General features: G+C 48.9%; 1 protein-coding gene across 2 annotated transcripts in view; it reads right to left on the bottom strand.

Annotated features, from left to right (window-relative positions):
* The window catches only part of LOC120990543, a 54,807-nt gene that overhangs the window by 2,340 nt on the left and 27,149 nt on the right, over positions 1–25,318 (bottom strand). Inside the window, exons 1-2 of one of the 2 annotated variants that reach the window (XM_040419420.1) lie at positions 14,021–15,119; positions 1,076–1,214 (exon numbers count right to left, since the gene is read on the bottom strand). In XM_040419420.1, coding sequence (XP_040275354.1) covers positions 1,076–1,214; positions 14,021–15,094 — 1,213 coding nt within the window. In that variant the 5' untranslated portion in view covers positions 15,095–15,119. Of the gene's footprint in view, positions 1–1,075; positions 1,215–14,020; positions 15,120–25,318 lie in introns of those variants that run through there. The other variant, XM_040419421.1, reaches the window with a different exon arrangement.

The following is a 25,318-nucleotide window of genomic DNA, read 5'->3' as shown; positions in this document are numbered from 1 at the left end:
ATAAAGAAATGGTACAACATAGAGCCATAAGAGTAGATGCTACAGAATTGTTATTACACGGGGAATGCATGAAGCTATTACAACAGGCCGGTCAGGAGCGGTGAGAGTTCTCTTTAAACTAAAGAACGCACTGATTCTCCCAGGAAATCCAGTTCTGACGTCCCACTAAATAAAAATGTAACTGTTTTATAAATAGAAAACAATATTCTGTGGAAAAAGTTTTAAGCACAAGAATGCAGCATTTTCTTCACATTATCATTTTTTGGGCAGTGAATACATTTTAAAGGGAACCTGTCATCACCTTTGATGCTGCCCAGACTAACAGCAGCATAACGTAGAGACAGGCGAGCTGATTTCAGCGGTCTGTCATTTATAAGTTAAAAATAAGTGGTTGCCGAGAACCAACATCACAATCATTGCAGACTGGGCCTGGAGAAGAGTCCCGGCCTCCTGAGAAGAGTCCTGGTTATTCATGAAGTCCTGCTCTCCTGCCCACCTGCTGATGACTGACAGTCTAATACCGAGTTTTCTCCCTTTCTCTCTAGGAGAGAACTGCCAATCATCAGCAGATGGTCGGGGAGAGCAGGAGATTATAATAACCAGGACTCTTCTCAGGTGGCTATGACTCTTTTCAAGGCCTGGGCTGGAATGATTATGATGCTGGTTCTCAGCAACCACTTACTATTAGCTCATGAGTGACACACCGCTGACATCAGCATTTCTGTAACTTATGCTGCCCTCAGTGAGATCAGCATAACGTTGATGACGGGTTCCCTCTAAACAATCAAAAAGCCAAACGTGATTTACCCATTAGAACATTTTTTCAACAATTGACTTGACCTGAGCTGTGACCTGCAAAAATGCTGTGACTTTGGGAGACATTACAATACTTTAGATATTTACGTTGCAGAAAACAATTTATTAAAAAAATTATATATTAAAACTAAAAAAATTGAAAACCTTCCTTCCACAACTCCTAATTACTGCTTTCTAGGGTAAGTTTGGCATGGCAAGGTAAGTTCCTGAGGGGAGTCCAGTTTAGCACCATTTTATGTCTTTTATGTTTTACACCTACCTCTGCAGTCATGTAGCTTTTCATTTGGTTCGGCTGCTCTTCTTCGTTCTTCTCCCTTGACCCTGACATTTGTATTTATCTCTCTAAGAGGCGTCCGGTCAGTGCGTCTGCCAAACTGCTCTCCATGACTGGAATCTACCTGAAGGGAAAGGACAGTAGAGAACCTATAACATCCCACGAGTGATCCACATGTAACACACAGAGCTTGCACATGTAAGGCCAGCTGATGCTGAGCACGGCTATAAGGCATCACTTTCAGATTGAACCCCTGGCACCTTCACAATCCCGAGACAAAACGGGCAACACTACTAGATTCACAATGCAAACCTTTCACAGATATTCCATACCTGGTGACTCCATCCGAATAAATTGGACAGGTTACTGTTCCTGACCCAGCCATATGCCCAGGAGCTCCTCAGTGCATAAGAAACTTATCGGCTCTGTCCACTGACATCGCTATCAACAGTTTTTACAACTTTTTAGAGGCATTTATAGAGAGCTGTTGGTGTCAATGCCTTTTTTCTACGAAACTAGGTTATGTTTTCTCTCTCATGTTTCCCATCCTGCTAATTAAATGATACCTGACTTGTGAAATCGGTTGCAGCTCCCCTTATGTGCATAAAGCATAAAACCCTTATTCTCAGGAAATCTGCAACAGATTTTCATACGATAGGTATCATTTTAATAAGCAGGCTCAACCCTACCAGTGTGACTCATTTCAAAGGGTTGATCTTGCTGGCAGGTCTTCGTTAAGAAAATGCTGAAACCCAAACACCCTGAAAATTAGTTTGGGTCCCAGGCATTGGCCACTTTACATGACAAATTGAAGTCATATGCTAACCAAATGGTGTTAAGAGAAAAAATTCCACTTCTAATACAGTGAGATAGTAATATGATTTTTTTGACTATCTTCTAAAAGTTAAAAAATGAATCTAAGACCACTATCCAACGATGAAGATGATAAAGTACACTCTAGAGGTATCATATCAAGTTCTTCCTCTCCAAGCGTCCGCCATACCATAACTACCTTCCCCTAGTCACAGAGATGAAGACGCTCAGGAGAAGAGTAAAGCTGGCCATGCCCTAAACCCTCCCAAAATGTCTTGACTGGGGCCTCTGAGGACAGGGCACGTCACCATGAGATTGCCTGACAACCTAGCTGATATCTTCTAGATCTAATCATCTTCTTGTAATGCCGCAAGACTACCTCCAGGCCAGCAGAGGGAGCTGTCTGAGATATATACAGTAATCTGGAGGAAGTCAGGACTCAGGGAAGAGAGGTAGATGTTTGCTGTGTGAGGCAGTGGAAGCTGAGCTGCTGAATGGGCAGGTGCAAGAGGTTCTGGCCCTGCGAGCTACAAAGCAGGCCACAGGCTTGGCTGAAAGCTGGACTGGGGACAACAGGCGACCCTGTTATCTTAGAACCTGATCTCAGTTCCCTAGCTGTTATTGAAGGAACATTGTTTATTACTATACCCTGAGAGACGACGTGTGAGAGAGAGAGAGACTCCCCTCACACAGGTGTTCGGCCAAAGACTGGGTTAACCCAGAATTGTTTGCTGAATGCTGCTTTCCACTCTTATAAGTGTTATTCATTATTTACTGCCTTTTTCACAGTAAAGTCTCATCTTAAGCCAAAATCCACTCCTATTCTTCTGCTCGTTTACTGCACATTACAAGTGGCGTAGTCGGCAGGATCGTCATAGAATTGGCAACAGAGCGAGGGTCCATCTCACTAGACAAAACAGCAAGTGTAGTTTCAGACGGAGCATTGCTGAGTCACCTTCCGAAGTTTAATGGTGCAACTGTATTACTGGAAGAATGGAAGGAGAGACTAGAAGGAGCGGTCAGACTATGTAATGTGACACAGCCCTTTAAGACGGAACGCACTTTCAGCACCCTACTGCAAAAGGAGAAGCTAGGAAAATTGTGATGTTACAGCCGGCCAGACGCAGACAGACCTTTGAACAGATTCTCGGTTTACTAGAGGATGTGTACGGTGATGTGTCTTCTGAAGCGGTAATAATAAGGAAGAAGTTCTTCGCCAGCCTCCAGAAAGAGAATGAGCTTTAGCGCACTATGCAAAAGGCCTGCAAAGGCTGATGGCTGCACTATACAAAAAGGAAGAACAGAAGGAGGCATCCTTCACCAATGCAGAACCAGTGATACTTGATCAATTTATTCTGGGTCTCAGAAACCAGTCATTGAGGAGGACCCTTAAATAAAGATTGAAATTGGAGCTGCAGCTAAACTTACATCAAATATGAAACATAAACAGCAGCCTCGCGGGTAGTGACTGCTGCAGATAAAGGGAGCAACTTAGAGGCTAGGATGGCTTCACTGGACAAAGCAGGGATACCTGAAAGGGATACTCGTAGCATTTACTAAACAAGAGGAACAGGTGGTTACACAGATCCATAGCAACGAGCGACCCGGACTTATGAGGCAATCTGCATAGAGAGAATACTGGACTTGCCACCAGGAAGGTCACCGAGCTAGAGACTGTCTACACTGGGGTTCAGCAACACATCAGGAGGATTTAAACTAAAATCGCCTGTGATTGAGGGGCGAATCAGAGGAGACACCGTTGTGTGCCCCAATGTAGAACCAATGGATTTAGTAGGAGAGAGCCCAGTCGTACAAGCTAACTTAAATGGAGTTGACCCACCTTTGTGTCCCACTTCCCAGCTGCTGTTTGTCAAGGGGATCCCCACTGGTTAAGGTTAAAGGGTGTCAACAACCTTGACCGGTGAGCAGCTGTTGGAAAAGGTGTGCCTGGAAGAAAACCAGATGTCTTCGAAAGAGTGAAATCAGTTGGCTCGGATTCTAGGAGTGATCGGCACACTAATGCTTTCTTCCAGCATGAAGCTGATTTTGGGGTGATGCAGACACTTGAGCATGAAATCCCATCAGGAGAGTCAACAGCCTTCCGACAACCCTATCGAAAGATCCCACTGGCACTATACCAAGAGGTGACAATACTACTTAAGTAGATGCAGGATAGTCAAGTGGTACAGTACAGTAAAAGTCCTTGGTCGTCTAACATTGTATTGGTCAAGAAGAAGGACGAGGCTATATGATTCTGTGTTGTTTATTGATGCCTGAATGCTTGTACAGTACGAAATGCCTATCCAATAAACCGAGTTGTACAGACAGATAGGAGCTTGTGAGGATTAGATGTAGTACTCATCAAGGTCCAAGATAGACAAGAATGAGTGACTGCATCTGCAAGTAGGACAGTATGCAAGGGTAGAAAAATTCACTTTCAAACCTCAATACAGGCTGGCTGAGAGAATGAATTGCTGACGCCCTATCCCAGAATCCTATGGAAGGTCCGACTGGGCCCACTGATGATGACCGGGAGGAAGATGAGACCCCGGACTCAGGCAGGCAGCTCCTGAATGAATAATCCAAGGGACGGTGTCTGGGGTTGCTGGTGCTGACCCGGAAGACTGGAGTGGCTGGCCCGGTAGAAGGGTCTAATAAAGAAGGGCAGGAATGTCAACTTCAGGATCAGCAGATTGTGGAGTAGGGGAATGGTTGCAGGCCAACTACCAACCCACATGAGAGGAGCGAGAGGTTTCGACATATAAGGGTAAAGGCTGCTTTACACAGGCCAATTCTCGGCCAGATAATCGCTAACAAGGGTTCATAGAAATGCTTATTATCGATTATTGGGTGGTGTAAAGGTGCCACCAATTACCCAATAAATGAGCGAAAAGCTCATTCATCAGGCAAATACGTCTTTCATGCGGACACCTAAATCAACGTTTGCTGGCAGTAAATCGTGCTGTCTAAATATAGTAGCACTCTGCTGCCAGCAAATAATGATTATGTATGGGGACGAGTGATGGCCTTAGCGATCGCTCCTCCCCATACTGTGGAGGAGATACTTGCTTCCTGCCGAACAATAGCCTGTTGAATTGTCCTGTGTAAATGGGCCCTAACAAGCTGTGGCAACAGAAAGTTCTTTGCCAAAGAGTCCAACTTACTAAGAAAATAGAACCTATCTGACAGGTGGTGATACCTACTGATCAGGTGAGAAGGATTGTTGAGTGGATGCATGAAAAGAAGGAACATTTTGGGCCAAGTAAAACGTTTATATGGCAGCAACAATTCTATTACCATCTTAATCTCCAGAAGTTAACCATGGACGTGTGTGAAAGTTGCTGCAGATTTAGCTTGACCAGGGCCAGAGATCAACAGACCCCAGCTGGTTATATGCTGACGGTAAAGGAATCTCTGAGGGTGTATTAGTCAGTAGCACAGGCCCTGTGGAAGAACTTCATTTTGCCATGCGGATATGCAGCTCAACTGCATTTTGATCAGGGTGCTTGTTTTGAGGGGAGAGTAATCAGGGAGTTACATATATTGGCTCTACAAGATTAAGAAGACACAGACGACTCTGTATCCCTCTCAAGGAAATGGGAGCAGGATGCCTGAACTACTCCCTGTTGTAGATGGTGAGGATTCTAAAAGAACAGAAGAAAGAGCTGTGGCCCAATTACAGCTTCTGCGCAGTATAACAACACCATGCACTCCACATCAAAGTACTCGCCCTTTGTACTGATATTTAGAAGGAATGGGAGATGCCACCCTAACATGATGAAACCATTTAAAGGGGAAAATGAAAATTAGACACCCCAACTTGGATTGGAGAACACTGGAGGTGGGTCCAAGTGATGTATGACCTTGTGGCTCAGAAACTTGGACCACATGAAGCTAAAACAATTGCCTTTGCACCATGAGGACTGGGTAATGGTGCAGAACCGAACAGCTCTAGAGGCTGGGAACCTAGGGAATGGGAATCCAGGCCTAATGAAGTGGTTCGACAGCCTAATACAGATATTCCAGTGTTCAAGGTGAGGACAGAAGATGGGCAAGGATCCTCACGAGTAGTGCACAGGAATAGATTGTGGACTTGCTCCCTTGTGGGAAGACTGCCTGAAGCAGAACATAGAAACATAGAAACCTAGAATGTGTCGGCAGATAAGAACCATTTGGCCCATCCAGTCTGCCCAATATACTAAATACTATGGATAGCCCCTGGCCCTATCTTATATGAAGGATGGCCTTATGCCTATCCCATGCATGCTTAAACCCCTTCACTGTATTTGCAGCTACCACTTCTGCAGGAAGGCTATTCCATGCATCCACTACTCTCTCAGTAAAGTAATACTTCCTGATATTACTGTTAACCCTTTGCCCCTCTAATTTAACACTATGTCGTCTTGTAGCAGTTTTTCTTCTTGTAAATCTTCTCTCCTCTTTACCTTGTTGATTCCCTTTATGTATGTAAAAGTTTTTATCATATCCCCCATAGAACCTGTGCCAACTCCCATTCCTGCACCAATGGACACCTTTGAAGAAAGGTGGATTCCTCCAGCGTCTGACCCGGAGCCCTTGGAAAGAAGAGAAGAGCAACCCATAGAAAGAGAGGAAGAGCCAACAGTGCCAATAGCTGGAAGTGGAGATGAGATGGTGGAGGGCGAGGAGCCCATGCTCTTGTGTCATTCGCAGTGCACTAACTTTAGAAAAATGCCAGCCATATATAAAAACTTTGGGGAACAATTATTAAAACCGGCGTTTTAGATGCTGCTGTTAATAAAGCCCCATAGCTGGTGGAGGATCTGCTGAAGTTAACGGCCTCTCCATAACTTCAGTGGATCCTGTTCTAAATGTAAGCAAGTTTCTGAGCTGTCTTACATTTAGAGCATTTTCTATGCCTAAAACAGGCATAGAAAATGGTAAATGAAACGGGCCTGCCGGCCATTCCCCTTCCCTGCCCACACCGCGCCCACAATTTTAGACCTGGCGTGAGCGGGTAAAAGTCATCTGTGCCTAAATGACCCCCTTTGTCTTGTGCACTGAAGTTGTCGGAACGACAACCCTTAATCTGGTGAGAAAAGTGTACTGCCACAGGACTACCCCCAGGCCAGCAGAGGGAGCTGTCTGAGATATATGCAGTAATCTGCAGGACGTCAGGACTCAGGGAAGAGAGGTAGATGTTTGCTGTGTGAGGCAGTGGAAGCTGAGCTGCTGAATGGGCAGGTGCAAGGGGCTCTGGCCCTGCGAGCTACAAAGCAGGCCACAGGCTTGGCTGAATGCCGGTGTTCTGCCAGATCTCTATAGCTTGCCGAAAGTTTATAGCGGAAGTGACGTGGTGCGCTGCGCAAGCGTACTTCAGCGAAGCATTCCTGCAGCACCGCGCGTGCGCACACATTTCTTAAAGTGACAGTCATCTCCATTAAAATACAGCTCCATTAATCTACATTAATTTGTACGCTCGCCACGCATCGGGCTCGGCCTCGCTGCGCTCGGCATTTAGTAAAATTAACTCTATGCCGCCATTGATAGTAAAGAAGGAAATGGATAGTTTCTTTCTTTACTATCCACTTCCTTCTTTACTATCAATGGCGGCATAGAGTCAGTTTTACTAAATGCCAAGCGCAGCGAGGCCGAGCCCGATGTGTGGCGAGCGAAGCGAGCCCGCGAGGGTACAAATTAATGTAGATTAATGGAGCTGTATTTTAATGGAGATGACTGTCACTTTAAGAAATGTGTGCGCACGCGCGGTTCTGCAGGAATGCTTCGCTGAAGTACGCTTGCGCAGCGCACCACGTCACTTCCGCTATAGACTTTCGGCAAGCTATAGAGATCTGGCAGAACACCGGCACAGACAATTCTGACGTTTGTTCACCGCAGTGACAGGGACCAACAGGTGACCCGTATAGTGCACATCACATATCACGAGGGAGTCTGGAGAGGACCTTGTGAAGGCCGTCAGCCATAGTGACACGTGCAGGCAACACACGGTGAGAGATTAGTCCTGGGTGTGTGAAAGGAACCAGGCCTTATTCCACCCCCGAAAGTTACAGTCTAGATCAGGGGTGGGCAATTATTTTTTCGATGGGGCCACATGAGAAACTGAAAATATTTTGGAGGGCCGGGCCAAAAGGCTAAACTCAATACTGCATAAAATCACCGCGTCCTGGCACAGGCGGGCGTGATGACATCATCATGCCTGCCTGCGCTGGGATTTCACTACCAAATAGACCTCAGGCCTGTAGCCTATGACAAGTCTTGTCGCCATCTGCAAATTTTAAGGCGCATTGGCGACCATTTTGGTCGCCATCTGGAGCGCTGTATTGCATCAGTGACATGAACACTCTCCACATATAATGTTATATTACATCAGTGACATCACCGCTGTCCACATATAGGCGATATATTACATCAGTGACATCACCGCTCTCCACATATATGTGATGAGCGGTGATGTCACTGATGTAATGTATTACTTACCGGTATATGTGGACAGCAGTGATGTCACTGATGTAATATATTACTTATGTGTGGAGAGTGGTGATGTCACTGATGTAATATATCACTTATAAGTAATATATTACATCTGTGACATCACCGCTCTCCACATATAAGAGGCATATTACATCAGTGACGTCATCCCTTGGCGCTGGGGTGCGCAGCCAGGGCCGGCCTTAGGTGTTCAGGCGCCCTGTGTGAGCTAACCTTGTGGTAGTGTTACCTGCAGTCCTATGTAAAACCACAGATAACACTAGTGCTAAATAATGTAGTAGTGTTACCTGCAGTCCTATGTAAAACCACAGATAACACTAGTGTAGATCATGTGGAAGTGTTACCTTCGTCCTTAGTGTGCCTCCCTGTGTCTATCGCACAGACTCCATGCTGGCGCTGCCTCCTCTTCCATCTTCTTCCCCGCACAGAACGTTCTGAAGCAGCTGCGTCAAGACATAGGAACACTGTGGGCAAGGTGATACACACAGGGAGAGACATACACACAGGGACGGGGACACACACAAAGGGACAGACACACTCACACACACACAAAGGGACGGACACACACAAAGGGACAGACACACACGGACGGACACACACAGGGACGGGGACACACACACAAAGGGACAAACACACACACACAGGGATGGACACACACACACACACACAAAGGGACAAACACACACACACAGGGATAGACACACACACACAAAGGGACAGACACACACACAGGGACGGACACACACACACACACACACAAAGGGACAGACACACACACACAGGGACGGACACACACACACTGGCACACTCAACATCAGCAGCAAGTCCAACCCTTAATGACCCCCACAATCCCTGGGGGGGGGGGTGATGTAGTAGCAGGCAGGAAAGCACACACTGTCCCCCTGTCCTATATGAGCCCCCCCCACCCCCACCAAATACCTGTAAGTTCTGTTAGTTGCTTGGCTTTGGCTGTGGCTGCTGGCTGGGGCTCCGCCTCCTTCCTCTTTCTGCCTGTGCGGCAGCTGCATCACGCTCCAGCAGCCACTGGTCTGCTCTGTTAAAGAGACAGGCAGGCCAGGCAGCAGAGCGGAGCGCAGAGCGGCCGCGGGCCCCGCCCCCTCCTCACTCCGGACAGTGACTCCGTGCTGTTACAGGGCCGGCGGCGGCGGCGGCAACAAAAATGCCGGGGGCCGGATTAAAAGGTCCGCCGGGCCGTATACGGCCCGCGGGCCGTAGTTTGCCCAGGTCTGGTCTAGATAGTCACTGTTGAATCCGCTCTCAGTTCCCTAGCTGTTATCTAAGGGACATTGTCCATTACTATATCCTGAGAGACGACATGTGAGAGAGAGAGAGAGACTCCCCTCACACAGGGGAAGACTGGGTTAACCCAGAATGCTGAATGTTATTATCCACTATTTTAAAGGTTATTTGTTGTTTACTGCCACAGTAAGGGTCCATCCACGCGTCCATCCACGCGTCCACTCACGCGTCCTCTCACGCGTCCTCTCACGCGTCCATCCACGCGTCCTTTCACGCGTCCATCCACGCGTCCATCCACGCGTCCATCCACGCGTCCATCCACGCGTCCTCTCACGCGTCCTCTCACGCGTCCATTCACGCGTCCATTTACGCGTCCATTCACGCGTCCATCCCCGCGTCCTCTCACGCGTCCATTCACGCGTCCATCCACGCGTCCATCCACGCGTCCATCCACGCGTCCATCCACGCGTCCTCTCACGCGTCCATTCACGCGTCCATTCACGCGTCCATCCACGCGTCCATCCACGCGTCCATCCACGCGTCCTCTCACGCGTCCTCTCACGCGTCCATCCACGTGTCCTTTCACGCGTCCATCCACGCGTCCATCCACGCGTCCATCCACGCGTCCTCTCACGCGTCCATTCACGCGTCCATTCACGCGTCCATTCACGCGTCCATCCACGCGTCCATCCACGCGTCCATCCACGCGTCCATCCACGCGTCCTCTCACGCGTCCATTCACGCGTCCATTCACGCGTCCATCCCCGCGTCCTCTCACGCGTCCATCCACGCGTCCATCCACGCGTCCATCCACGCGTCCATCCACGCGTCCATCCACGCGTCCATCCACGCGTCCACTCACGCGTCCTCTCACGCGTCCTCTCACGCGTCCATCCACGCGTCCTTTCACGCGTCCATCCACGCGTCCATCCACGCGTCCATCCACGCGTCCATCCACGCGTCCTCTCACGCGTCCATTCACGCGTCCATCCACGCGTCCATCCACGCGTCCATCCACGCGTCCATCCACGCGTCCTCTCACGCGTCCATTCACGCGTCCATCCACGCGTCCTCTCACGCGTCCATTCACGCGTCCATCCACGCGTCCATCCACGCGTCCATCCACGCGTCCATCCACGCGTCCATTCACGCGTCCTCTCACGCGTCCTCTCACGCGTCCTCTCACGCGTCCTCTCACGCGTCCATTCACGCGTCCATCCACGCGTCCATCCACGCGTCCTCTCACGCGTCCATTCACGCGTCCATTCACGCGTCCATCCACGCGTCCTCTCACGCGTCCATTCACGCGTCTATTCACGCGTCCATCCACGCGTCCATTCACGCGTCCATCCACGCGTCCATCCACGCGTCCTCTCACGCGTCCATTCACGCGTCCATCCACGCGTCCATCCACGCGTCCTTTCACGCGTCCATCCACGCGTCCATCCACGCGTCCATCCACGCGTCCATCCACGCGTCCATCCACGCGTCCTCTCACGCGTCCTCTCACGCGTCTATTCACGCGTCCTCTCACGCGTCCATTCACGCGTCCATCCACGCGTCCATCCACACGTCCATTCACGCGTCCATCCACGCGTCCATCCATGCGTCCATCCATGCGTCCATCCACGCGTCCTTCCACGCGTCCGCAAAATTCATTTTCAATGGGATTGCAAAAGATGCGGACAGCACACAGTATCCTGTCCATATCCGCACTTCGTTTCCACGGCCCTGCAAGAAAATAGAACATGTTTTATTCTTGTCCGCAGCCACGGACAAGAAAAGTAATTTCTATTATAGTGCCGGCCACGTGCAGTCCGCAAAATGCGTAACGCACATGGCCAGTGTCCGTGTTTCGAGGACCGCAAAACAGTTGCGGACGTGTGAATGGACCCTAAAATCTTATCCTAAGCCAAAATCCACTCCTATTCTTAAGGACAAGTCCTGCAACTTACATTCGGACAGAATTGTGACTTTGGCACATGCATAGTAAAGCTAAGGGTACTTTCACACTTGCGTTGAAGGATTCTGTCATGCAGTTCCGTCGACGGAACTGCCTGACGGTTCCGTAAAAACGTTTGAAAATGGATTTCATTTGCAAACAGATCCGTTTGACAATTGTAAAGAAATAACGGATCCGTCTCTCTGGTGTCATCCGTAAAAACGGATCCATAATTTATTATTTTACCATCTTTAAAAGGTCTGTCGGATCCTCCCTTAATACATTTCAATGGAAATTAATGGCGGATCCGTCATTCCGCAGTATTTCCGCATTTTTGGATGGAGATAAAAATACAACATGCAGCGCTTTTATCTCCAAAAAACGTGAAATGACTGAACTGAAGACATACTGATGCAAACTGAAAGGAATGCTTTCCATTCAGAATGCATTAGGATAAAACTGATCAGTTTTTTTCCGTTATTGAGCCCCGAGGACGGAACTCAATGACGGAAAACTTTGACGGTAGTGTGAAAGTAACCTTAGTGTACCTGCCACAAAATGCATCCACCGTACAGGTGACAAAAGCTACCACCCTGTGAGAAGATAGATAGAAAGGATAGATAACTGTGGACTGGACATATAATATATCACTGACCACTAGAGGATGGACAGTACACCGCTAGATAACCATGGACTGGACATATAATATACCACTGACCACTAGAGGATAGACAGTACACCGCTAGATAACCATGGACTGGACATATAATATACCACTGACCACTAGAGGATGGACAGTACACCACTAGATAACCATGAACTGGACATATAATATACCACTGACCACAAGAGGATGGACAGTACACCGCTAGATAACCATGGACTGGACATATAATATACCACTGACCACTAGAGGATGGACTACACCGCTAGATAACCATGGACTGGACATATAATATACCACTGACCACTAGAGGATGGACAGTACACCGCTAGATAACCATGGACTGGACATATAATACACCACTGACCACTAGAGGATGGACTACACCGCTAGATAACCATGGACTGGACATATAATATACCTCTGACCACTAGAGGATGGACAGTACACCACTAGATAACCATGAACTGGACATATAATATACCACTGACCACAAGAGGATGGACAGTACACCGCTAGATAACCATGGACTGGATATATAATATACCACTGACCACTAGAGGATGGACAGTACACTGCTAGATAACCATGGACTGGACATATAATATACCACTGACCACTAGAGCATGGACAGTACACCGCTAGATAACCATGGACTGGACATATAATATACCACTGACCACTAGAGGATGGACAGTACACCACTAGATAATCATGGACTGGACATATAATATACCACTGACCACTAGAGGATGGACAGTACACCGCTAGATAACCATGGACTAGACATATAATATACCACTGACCACTAGAGGATGGACAGTACACCGCTAGATAACCATGGACTGGACATATAATATACCACTGACCACTAGAGCATGGACAGTACACCGCTAGATAACCATGGACTGGACATATAATCTACCACTGACCACTAGAGGATGGACAGTACACTGCTAGATAACCATGGACTGGACATATAATATACCACTGACCACTAGAGCATGGACAGTACACCGCTAGATAACCATGGACTGGACATAGAATATACCACTGACCACTAGAGGATGGACAGCACACCGCTAGATAACCATGGACAGGACATATAATATACCACTGACCACTAGAGCATGGACAGTACACCGCTAGATAACCATGGACTGGACATATAATATACCACTGACCACTAGAGCATGGACAGTACACCGCTAGATAACCATGGACTGGACATAGAATATACCACTGACCACTAGAGGATGGACAGTACACCACTAGATAACCATGGACTGGACATATAATATACCACTGACCACTAGAGCATGGACAGTACACCGCTAGATAACCATGGACTGGACATAGAATATACCACTGACCACTAGAGGATGGACAGTACTCCCCTAGATAACCATGGACTGGACATATAATATACCACTGACCACTAGAGCATGGACAGTACACCGCTGAATAACCATGGACTGGACACATAATATATCACTGACCACTAGAGGATGGACAGTACACCGCTAGATAACTATGGACTGGACATATAATATACCACTGACCACTAGAGGATGGACAGTACACCGCTGAATAACCATGGACTGGACACATAATATACCACTGACCACTAGAGGATGGACAGTACACCGCTAGATAACCATAGACTGGACACATAATATACCACTGACCACTAGAGGATGGACAGTACACTGCTAGATAACCATGGACTAGACATATAACATGGATAACATATGGCTCCTACTTTTGGTCGGAGTTCTTGGCTTCTTCCCAGATACAGCTGCTGAAAGTCCTTGATGTGTTTTTCTGCTTCATTTTTTCCCATCCTTGAATTTCCTTTCATAAAAGGATCTAGAGGTGAACAGGCGGATAGTTGGTCAATGAGCTTTTCTACGGGGATTTTTAATGAGTTCCCATGAGGAATATGGAAAGTAATCACTAGGTGGTTCCATGGACATGGAACTGTATGTAAGCAGTGTCCTGAGCCCTGAAAATATATACAAGGTTCTGGTTGGTTGCAGGCTGTAATGTGACCGTCCTTAGTTCTCACTTTCAGATTATTAGAAGTGGATTCAGGTCTCCAATACAAGGTGTCATCCACTAAGAAGACATTTGGTAGAGGTTCACATCTGGTTTGGAGCCTGGGAACCCTTGGGTGGTCTTTAAATCGGGTGCTATCAGGACAGTGGACGACCACATAATGAGCGATCTCCTGCTTGTAGATATCTGTGCCCAGAATGCTGAGCTGTGGCTTTTTACCTTCACAAAACTGAGCCTCATATAGAGAAAGGAGGTCAGAGAACTGGAAGGAGAAGCGGAAGTTTCCATATCGAGAAGCCAATTTATTAAATGCCGGAGAGTTGGCGAATTGTTTAGTTATTTCTTCTTTGTATTCTTTTGCCTCATCTGGTGGGATGTGTTTTTGGACATGAGTGTAAGCTTCTTCTCGAGCCTTCTCTATATCAGTGGAAGGAACATTCACAGACCAGAAGAAAAGGTCTTTGAGTTCTTCTCTTTCATGTTTTCTTCCTATAAAGGATTGTGACTCCAGAATCTTCCTGGTGGAGTCCATGGTGGTGCAGTGCTGAAGACCACTGATGGAGACTTCTACTGGAAGATGAAAGAATGCATCCGACCGGTTTTGCTGAATATTGCCTCTCATAGTTTCTCCAGCGTTATTGACGCATCTCCCCAGAAGGCTGTGGTAGATATCTTCTACTGATAAGAATTCCTTTTCCTTGAAAGATCCACAAGATTTACCAAAGCCTCTGATTTCCTCAAGTTCTGCACTCTGAGAAGAAGCCATTGCTGCTGCCATCTTCTCCTCTGATCAGTTGTAATGTTCTTTGTCGGATCCAGAGACTGAGTTATATCAGGAAGTTGTGCTCTTTATAATCTCCACAGATATACATTCTGGCTACTCCTCCATGAGGCATTTTTTTTACCCCCCCCTCCCAGGTCTATAGCTGTGATCAAAGGTCTCTTCTGTTAGTGAAATCGTTGTTTTCTTGTCTTTTTACTGGTATTATTGTCTCTTGTTTTATACCTGGGGATCTGTAATACTCTGGTATATGTAACATTACAACATTATAATATTACCAAAGAAACATTATAGAATATCACAGTATTACTGGCAGGTAAAGAGGAAGTGGGCACTAAGAAATAGCCATCATAGCCCGATCTCATTATATCCCTTAGAGATGAGCAAATTGAAGTTGATGAAGTAGAATTCGATCCGAATTTCAGGAAAAATTCGATTCGCACCAAATCCGAATTTTCGGATGCTTCGTGGTAATGAATCACATTTTTTTCTAAAATGGCTGCTGCACGTGTGAGGACATGGAGCAAGGAACTCTGGGAACGAGGTATTACCCACAGTGCCATGCATGCAGCCAATCAGCAGCCAGCCAGCCCTGTGATGTCACAGCCCTATAAATAGCCTCAGCCATCTTGGATTCAGCCATTTTCCAGTGTACTTAGTGCAGGGAGATGCGTCAGCAGGCGCTAGGGACAGTGCTAGGAAAGACTTGAAAACTTATATTTTGCTGAATAGAAGTTCAGGGAAAGATCATTAGAAGTGCAGGGAAAGGATAGGGAGGAATCATTCCACAGCGTTTATGTAGAACAGGGTTCAGTTGGGGAGGTTACAGCCTGGGGAATAGGAACAATCCTATTACACCTTGCTGCACTGACTGCGGATCCACATTGCCAGTATACAGCTCTGTAATTCCAGCAAACCGTTCTTGTTATTGGGGTACAAGTGCCGTGTGATACCGCCATTAATAGGGTTATTACAGGGAAATATTTCTATGTCTTATTTGCCCTTGTGCGGTGCAGTTATAGGTTCTAAAACATTTTTTGGCTTGTATTAGTGGCAAAAAAAGGGGCTTATTAGCCGTTGTGTGGTGAAGTGAGAAATTACAGCCTTTATTGGGGTGCTTTCATTTACCTTTTATTTATTTATTTGATCTAACAGTAAGTCAGACAGAGAAGTGCCAGGCCCTGCACAGAGGAGTGGCAGATGCCTAACTGTTTCTGGCACAGGCGGAGGTCGCAGCAGAGTAAGGGGTCGTGGCAGCGAGAGGCCTGAACTCCCGGTGTCATCTAGCGGTCTTGTCTTGACCAGCAACTAAGCGGTTCTTGAATGGTTGACTCGGTCATCCATGTCTTCCCAGGTGACACGTCACCAAGCCAAGAGTCAGTGGGTTCGTCAGACACAACCCTTAGTTGGCATGGCCCGGGAGCAGGACCTGTGCCCTCACCTGTCCTCAACCTGCCTCTGTCCTTTTTTGTTCTATCATCCAGAGAAGTATTATATGCTGTGGGCTCAGCTCCACTATACAGCAAGGACGAGCTACTAGAGGACAGTCAGCAGATACAGGCAAGCCAAAATGTGGAGGAGACATCCACCACTTCCTCCGCTAGGCGGGCAAGTAGTGATGAGGAGAGTGGCGTGGGAGCTGGTGTTGCGAGCAGTCAGGAGGATTGAGGAGGACATCAGTGACGTGCAGACAGTACTCGATGATGATGTAGCCGATCGCAATTGGTAGCCGGGTGACGAAGGGGCTTCATCATCATTGGGAGAAGGGGGTGGCAGCTTGCGCATGAAGTCGGTGTCAGGGAGGCAGCAGTGGAAGGTCGGGAGCTAAACGTTCCCAGGGTAGACCACACGCTTCGCAGGAGCCTACCTGCCCGGGAAGTAGAGGTGCACGGGTTCACGGGGGAAGCGGCGGTAGCAATCAGTCAGTGTGGCGTGTTGGGGGTAAAATTACCTAATTGGCGGTGTGGCAGTGTTTTGTTGTCACCACGGCCCTGCGTCAACATATGCAGCGTCGCCATAAAGTGGCCTGTGAGAACTGTGGCTCCGATGTGGTGGTCCAGCCTGCCGCAGCAACCGCTGCATCACCCAGTGGCACACACCCAATTTCCGGCAGTCAAGGCCCCACCACCTCAGCCGAAGAGAGCTGCCTGTCCTTCCCATCATCTGCTGGTCCTGATGCTCCTCCTCCTGCTACTCCTCGTCAGTCATTCCGTCAGCAATCGATCATCGAAGCGATTTCCAAGAGACAGCAGTATGAGTGCATGCATCCAACGGCGCAGAGGCTGAACATGCTCCTGTCCAAGTTGCTGGTGCTGCAGTCCTTCCCTTTCCAAGTGGTGGACTCTGCACCTTACAGAGAACTGATGGCTTGTGCTGAGCCGAGGCGGAGAGTCCCAAACTGTCATTTCTTTGCCAAAAAGGCAGTACCAGCCCTGCACACACATGTAGAACATAAGGTGGGCCAGTCCTTGAGCCTGTCGGTGTCTGCCAAAGTGCACGGCAGCGCCAACGTGTGGAGCTGTAACTACGGTCAGGGACAATACATATCCTTTACGGCCACTGGATGAATGTGGTTCCTGCACAGACACACCAGCAACTTGACCAGGTGACGCCGCTTCCGCCTCCACGCTGTCACGCCGTTGGTCCTGCGACAATGTCCGCCTCTGCCTCCTCATCCTCCACCATGTCTTCAGCCTCCACTGCAGGGACAATTCACAGTGCCCCTCCAGCATACCACATGTGCAGGGCACGGTGGTGTCACGCTGTTCTGCACCTCGTTTGCCTTGGCGAACAGAGTCACACAGGGAAGGAACTGCTCCGTGGGATGCATCAAGAAATTGAATCCTGGGGGGCAGAGCTGGATGCAGAGCTAAGCAGAAGCAGCATAGCTGAGCTCCAGCAGCCACAGCCAAGTACAGCATTATAAAGCACCCCGGAGGCATCCAAACTGCGCTGGAGCAGACCCCTCTCCAGGAAGACACTGGAGATGACGAGGATGAAGAAAATCCCTTGTCATGGTTTGAATCTCTCTGTGACAATGTCACACCCTCATTTGCTGTTTATGCTTTTCAGTGCACTATTAAAAGAGAGAAATACTGTGTATATTCATAACTGCAGATACTGGGGTCCATTCACACGTCCGCAAATGTTTTGCAGATCCACGGATCCGCAAAACACGGACTTCGACGGAACTATAATAGAAAATGCCTTTTCTTTTCCGCAATTGCGGACAAGAATAAGACACATTCTATTTTTTTCGGCAATGCAATTGTAGACCTGGAAGTGCGGATCCGCAATTGCGGACCCGGGCAGGACATAGTCTGTCCCCATTGAAATGAATGGGTCAGCAATTCCGTTCCGCACAATGCAGAACAGAATTGCGGACGTGTGAATGGACCCTAAGGGCAGACATCACAGCCATTGGGGATCGCACTGCGCACCTTGAGGAAAAGATGGAGGCTTTAAGAAAGCACACAACTCCCTAGTGGATTCCGAAGAGCAACGGAGCGTGGCGTAGCCATAGTGAAGTGCGGCTTGACTTAGGGGGGAAGACAGAGGGCATTTAAAGGGTTAAGGAATTTAGTGTGTCTGGGGAGGTCAGGTTCAGGTCAGGGGGGTGTGGTGCTGATGTACATTTTTCCGGGCAGTATAAAGTGCAGGGTTTTAGGGGGAGGTCCATCTGACCAGTGTGCAGTCTGAGGGAAGTTGGAGTGAAGGGTCATGGCCTCCTTGGATGATATGCTGGCTGCGGTTCGTGCTGCTGCCGAGCAGCGGTGTATGGAGTGGCTGCAGCAGAACCTGACGGGTACGCTGGGTGTTCCTGCTGTTTCCCCTGTGGATCCCCCCGTGCGGCCTCGGGCTCGTAGATCTGCCCCCCCTGAGCGTTGGAGCCCTGATGCAACCCCCAGGGCTCGTCGGCGCTTAAGGAGCCCCTCCGGAGCCCCTCAGCTGCGGTCGGCGGTGCGGGCGTCGCCAGCCACACCCCGCCGCAGCGGGAGGAATCCTGCCCGGCGCGGCGGGCCTGCGGGAGAAGGCGGTCCCCCTGCCCGGCCTGTTTCCCCTAATCTACGTGGGGGTCCTTCTACTGATACGGCGTCCTCCCCCCGAGATGTCCCGCGGGGGGAGCGAGCCCGACACGTCTTACCTGCCCGGGATGTGGAGCCAGGTGAACCGGCGGTGCATCCGGCTGCAAGCGGGAGCGGTGCGGGCCTTCCCCTGGTGGATGTGGGAGCTGATGCGGTGCGGCTGCGGCCTGGTAGCCTGGGTCGGCAGCTCAGGGATTGCGACGGCCGGCCTGTGGAAGAGCGGTGACAAGCACGCTGGGTTACCTCTACCTCGGCGAGAAAATCTGGGCGGCGGGCAGCTGTGGCGGTGCGGAGCGGTGTCTGCGCTGGCTCCAGGTCTGGAGTGTCTTCCTGCGCCCCTGCTGGTGAGAGACGGACCTGCGCTCTGGCTGGAGCTGGGAGTTCTACTTTGCCTTCTGGCCTGGTGGTACAGGAGCAGTACCACCAGGTGGCGCACTCTTCCTCTGTTCTCCTTGGGACTGGTGATGAGGTGCCTGCGGTGCTAGCCCTGGAAGAGGGTGAAGTGGATCCGGGCTCTGGACCTGAGGATGACGGGCGCGGGGGCCTGCGGTGGAGCCGGCTTCGTCTTCTGCTGGACCATCATGGGCGACCTCAGGAGGTGCTGCGGCTGCTGGGCTGCTGGGCTATGAACTGGTTGCAGGCGTTTGCGATTCTGGCGAGTGTTGTTGGGGAGAAGGCGCCGGAGCATTGTTCTGCCATGTTATGTTACATGGACGCGATTGGGGAAGCATACAGGGTTTATGGCGGGTCTGCGTGGCTCCGCTATGATGAGCAATTTCGGCAGAGGAAGGCGGTTCGGCCTAGCATTCGTTGGGACTTTCGGGGAGCGGCCGGGGGCTCCTCGGCCTCGGACTCCCAGGGTGGCGGTAGGAGGGGTTGTTGCTGGCAATATAACGAGGGGTATTGCAAGTTCCTCGCAGACTGCCGGTATAAGCACGAGTGCTCGGGCTGCGCCGGGGCCCACAGTTTGTCGCAATGTTTTAAACGGGGTAGAGGAAAGGGTTTTGAGATTGGCCAGAAGAGGGGTGACACCGGTGAAGGTGGGCGAGATGGCCCCCTTTCTAAGTAATTACCCAGATAGGGAGGCGGCGGACTTGTTGTCCGTTGGTTTTACGGAGGGTTTTAGGATCCCATGCACTGCGGTGGGGCCGGTGGTGGCATCCCGTAATTTGCGGTCGGCCTTGCAATGCCCGGCTGTGATTAGCGAGAAGATTGCTAAGGAGGTGGCTGCGGGCCGGATTGTTGGTCCTTTTGCTGAGTGCCCTTTGCCAGGTTTATGGGTGTCTCCTTTGGGTTTGGTTCCCAAGAAGGAGCCCAATAAATTCTGGCTTATTCATCACCTCTCTTATCCGCATGGGGGGGTCGGTGAATGATGGCATTGATGAGGGCTTGTGTTCGGTTTCTTACACTTCTTTTGATGCGGCAGTTCGATGGCTGCGTTTGATGGGGCAGGGAGCTTTGATGGCCAAGACGGATATTGAAGCGGCTTTCCGTTTGCTTCCCATTCACCCGGACAGTTTTCACTTGCTGGGTTTTAAGTCGGAGGACCAGTTTTATGTTGATTGTTGTTTGCCAATGGGTTGCTCCATTTCTTGTTCGTTGTGTGAGGCGTTTAGTTCCTTTTTGGAGTGGGTGGTGAAACAGGAGGCGGGGTGGAATTCGGTGTTGCACTACCTGGATGATTTTTTGTTTTTGGGTCCGGGGGGGTCACGTGTTTGTTAGATTTTGTTGCGCACTATGGAGCGGGTTGCGGCTCGGTTCAGGGTTCCCTTGGCCCCCAAAAAGACTGAGGGCCCTTCCACGTTGATTTGGTTTTTGGACATTGAGATTGACAGCATGGCGATGGAGTGTCGGCTTCCTGCTGACAAGGTGGAGGATTTGCGTAATGAAGTGGCTTTGTTGGGGCGGTTGAAGAAGGTGCAGCTTCATCGTGTTCAATCTGTTTTGGGTAAGTTGAATTTCGCCTGCCGCATATTGCCCATGGGGCGGGTTTTTTGTCGGCGTTTTGCAATGGCGACGGCGGGTGTGACGGTTCCGAGTCACTATGTTCGGTTGGCGGCTGAAGTCCGTGCGGACTTGGCTGTGTGGCGGGGTTTTCTTGCTGGTTTTAATGGCAAATCTGTGTGGATGGAGGAGTCGGTTACTAGTGTGGACTTGGAGCTTTGGTCGGATGCGTCGGGCTCTTGCGGCTACGGTGTTTTTTTGTCAAGGGCAGTGAAGTGCAGGGTCATGGCCAGAGGAATGGAGATCGGCCGGTTGGTTGGGTAACCTTGTGTTGTTGGAACTGTTCCCTATTGTTTTGGCGACTGAGTTGTGGGGTGAAGTGTTGCGGAATAGACGGGTGAGGTTTTATTGTGATAATTTGGGTGTGGTTCAAGTGATCAACAAACAGACGGCTAGTTCTCCCCCGGTTTTGCGGCTGCTGCGGCATTTTGTTCTTAGGGGTTTGGAGTTGAATGCTTGTTTTGTAGCGGTTCATGTGTCGGGGGTGGATAATTCAATTGCGGACTCCCTTTCTCGTTTCCAGTGGGATCATTTTCGGCAGCTGGTTCCAGAAGCGGAGGTCCAGGGGTTGCCTTGTCCCCAGTGGCTTTGGCGCGTGGCCTTGGGTTGTCCTTGGGGTTGATCCGGCAGTCCGTGAGTACCAGCACGTGGTCTGCTTATTCGGCCGTATGGGTCTTGTGGGAGCGGTTGCTGCATCAGGTTGGTGGGAGTGATCTGTGTGGTGATTTTCAGACGTTGCTGGTCCATTGGTTAGGTGACTCTTTTTCTTCCCAGGTTTCTTTTTCGGTGGTGTCTAAACGTGTTGCGGCTGTGGGTTTTTGGTTGCGTCTCCGGGGGTTGCCGGCTGTGTCCAGGAGTTTTTTGGTGCTGCAGGCTTTGAAGGGTTATCGCCGCGGGGCTGTGCGTCGTGACACGCGGCGCCCGGTTTCCTTTCAGGTGCTGCGGAAATTATGGGATGGGGCCGCGTTGGTGTGTTTTTCTGGTTTTGAGGTGTGCTTGTTCCGGGCTGCCTTTTCGCTGGCCTTTTTTGGGGCTTTTCGGATCTCCGAATTGTTGGCTCGCAGCAAAACTTGTGGGGGGGTTTGCTGCGGGAGGACGTGTGTTTGAGTGCGGATGGTTTGTGTTGTTTGATACGCCGGTCTAAGACTGATCAACTGGGTAAGGGTGTTCGTGTGTGGTTGCGTCCATTGGTGGGGTCGGTGCTTTGCCAAATTGCTTAGCATCTAAACCCAAACGGTCCAAACAGGACCTGAAAACTGCCAAAAAATGGAAACGAGTCGAATAATGACCTCACTTATGAACCAGAAATTGAGGACTAGAAACCTGCTCTGCGACAAATGAGCTAATTAGGAGAGCTGGACGAAGTTTACCCCCCAAAGCTTTAATGGTCAACCACACACTAAGCCCCAGGCTGTCTGACTTCGAGCGGCGGACACACACCATGAGGCACTGTTCTGTCAATAGTACATCCGTTGCAGCCAAACCACCAGACCTAACTGAACTAGGAGCAACCAACTCCCCAATGCGCAATGCTGCAAAAAAGGCTAACGAAAAAGCTGCCTTAAATAGAACCACTTCCTGAGCATCAGCACAGATCTGCTCCGATACTGCAATAATGCAAATGTGAGCGGCCGCTGCCCATCACGCGACAAAACCTCTTTAAGCCAACCTTTAAGTTTTTGTCTTATGACAAATGCTTTTGTGACGTCCTGGTAACCCCACAGCTTCAACATAAATGCCACGATGGCCAGATTCTTTGCCGCTTCTGTGGCAGAAATGACACTTGCGTAGGTGAGACAAATAATACAGTGTGACCTCTAAAAAAAAAGACATGTCTGAGGGAAAACAGTCACCTGCTAACGCCAACCAACCTTCCCATGCTCTGTTATGGCTACGCCACGTCGCCGGCACTACAGAATTACGGAGTAACATCACGACTTGTTCTCTACGATCTCCCACAAGCATTCTGGGCAGACTGCCCCATCCACCGGCGCTGTAGGGTGTAACTCCTGGAAACGAGTGATCTGTAAATAAGATAAGGCATCAGCTACAACATTCTGACACCCAGGAACATGCCTAGCCCTAAACCAAATATTCAGCGAAAGACATTTTAAAACCATGCGTCAGAGCAATGCCAAGACTGGCAATAAGCTAGAAGACAAATTATTGACTACCAACACCACCGAAGAGTTATCTGTCCAAAAACAAATACATCTATTCGCCATCACCTCGCCCCATAATTTGATAGCCGCTACGATCGGAAATAGTTTGAGAAGCGTAAGGTTCTTTGTCAAACCCACAACATGCCAGTGGTCAGGCCACGGTGCTGCACACCATTCACTGCCCAACACTGCCCCAAACCCAACTGCACCCGCTGCGTCGGTAAACAGCTCAACATCCACACTGGAAACTTCCATGGCCTGGCACACTGCCCTACCATTAAAACCGCGTAAAAATTCTTGGCAAACGTGTAAATCCTCACGCATGCTTCGAGTCACTCTACTAAAATGTTGGGCGTTGCGAACACCCTTTGTTGCCAAAGACAACAGCCGTGATAAAACACGTCCCACTGGAATGATCCGACATGCAAAAACTAGCAAACATAAAAGAGATTGCAACTTTTTTAGCCGATGCCACCCTATCTACGCAGACCAACAAACGTTCCAACTTTTCATTTGGAGGCTGAAAAACCATCTCAGCCATATCAATTTCAATACCTAAAAAGGACAAACTGGTGCAAGGCCCCTCAGTCTTGTCCTCTGCCACTGGAACACCGAAACACAACATCACGCTCCGAAAAACCTACAACAAATGAGCACATGTATCGGACTCTCGCGGGCCTACAAATAAAAAATTATCTAGATAATGTATAATTCACTGAGCACCATTTCAGAAAAGAACTAAAGATCTTAAAATAGTGACATGATATTAAGCAGCCCATCGGTAAACATGTATCAACGTAAAACTTCCCATCCAGACTGCAACCCAACAGGTGATGGCAATCAGGATGTACTGATAGCAAACGAAATGCGGACTCGATCTCCGATTTCGCCAACCATGCAAATCTCCCTGCAGACCGCACCAGCTGAACCGCCACGTCAAATGACTTATAAGATACCGCTGTCACTTCTTTTGGAATCCCGTCGTTGACTGATTCGCTTTTGGGAAAAGATAAATGGTGTATTAACCGAAACTTGCCAGGTTCATTCATATATACCTTTATCAGAAGGGTAGATAGATAAAATTATACTTTTGATAGATATGAATGCATAATATGTGAGAAACTACTACTGATGTTTTAGCCATTCTATATTCACATATATTATAATATATTATATATTCTAAATATATAATAATATATGTAAATATATTATGGCTAAAAAGTTATATATATGTTTAAATTAAATTTAGCCTGTATTTCTGAAAAGTTTATTACTGGATTCAAACTCCCAAGCGTCGACATTACAGCCCAGAAGCTTAACCACTACACTACAAGAGCTGCATGGCCAGTTACTAAGAAAAAAGCCATATGAGACTTCTGCTGTATAGGAACACATACTACTACTACTAAGTATTCCTATGCCGCAGAAGTCTCATAATATTATTATTATTTTTTTATTATTTATTTAATTGATTAATTTATTTATTTATTTATATAAATATAGTAACTGGCCATGCAGCTCTTGTAGTGTAGTGGTTAAGCTTCTGGGCTGTAATGTCAAAGCTTGTGGGTTTGAATCCCGCCTGAAACTTTTCAGAAATACAGGCTAAATTACATTAAAATACACTGGGGTGTCCCCAAGCACTGACTCCATATATGGACTCTCCCATTGACTTCCATTGTGCTCGGTAGAACACCCGAGCATCGGGATTGTGTGTGCTGTGCAGGAGAGGGTGGCGCAGGGCTCAGGCAAACAGGGGGTTGTACTGTGTGCTGAGGCCTACCTGAGAGCCTGGTTCTCTGCACCTCAGCGCTTGCTGATACCGGTTTCAGACCAATGAGTAGAACCTGCAGTCAGCCAGTGCCTTCTTCTGCAATCCTGGATGCTGTCACTCTCCTCACAGTGGATTGAATCACCATAATCAGCTACCCCTTATATAAGTTTACCCTCCCCTCCCTCCCTTTGAATCA

This window comes from Bufo bufo, chromosome 2 (genome assembly GCF_905171765.1).
Source record: "Bufo bufo chromosome 2, aBufBuf1.1, whole genome shotgun sequence".
Taxonomy (NCBI): domain Eukaryota; kingdom Metazoa; phylum Chordata; class Amphibia; order Anura; family Bufonidae; genus Bufo; species Bufo bufo.
This window is presented reverse-complemented; position numbering and strand designations above follow the sequence as displayed.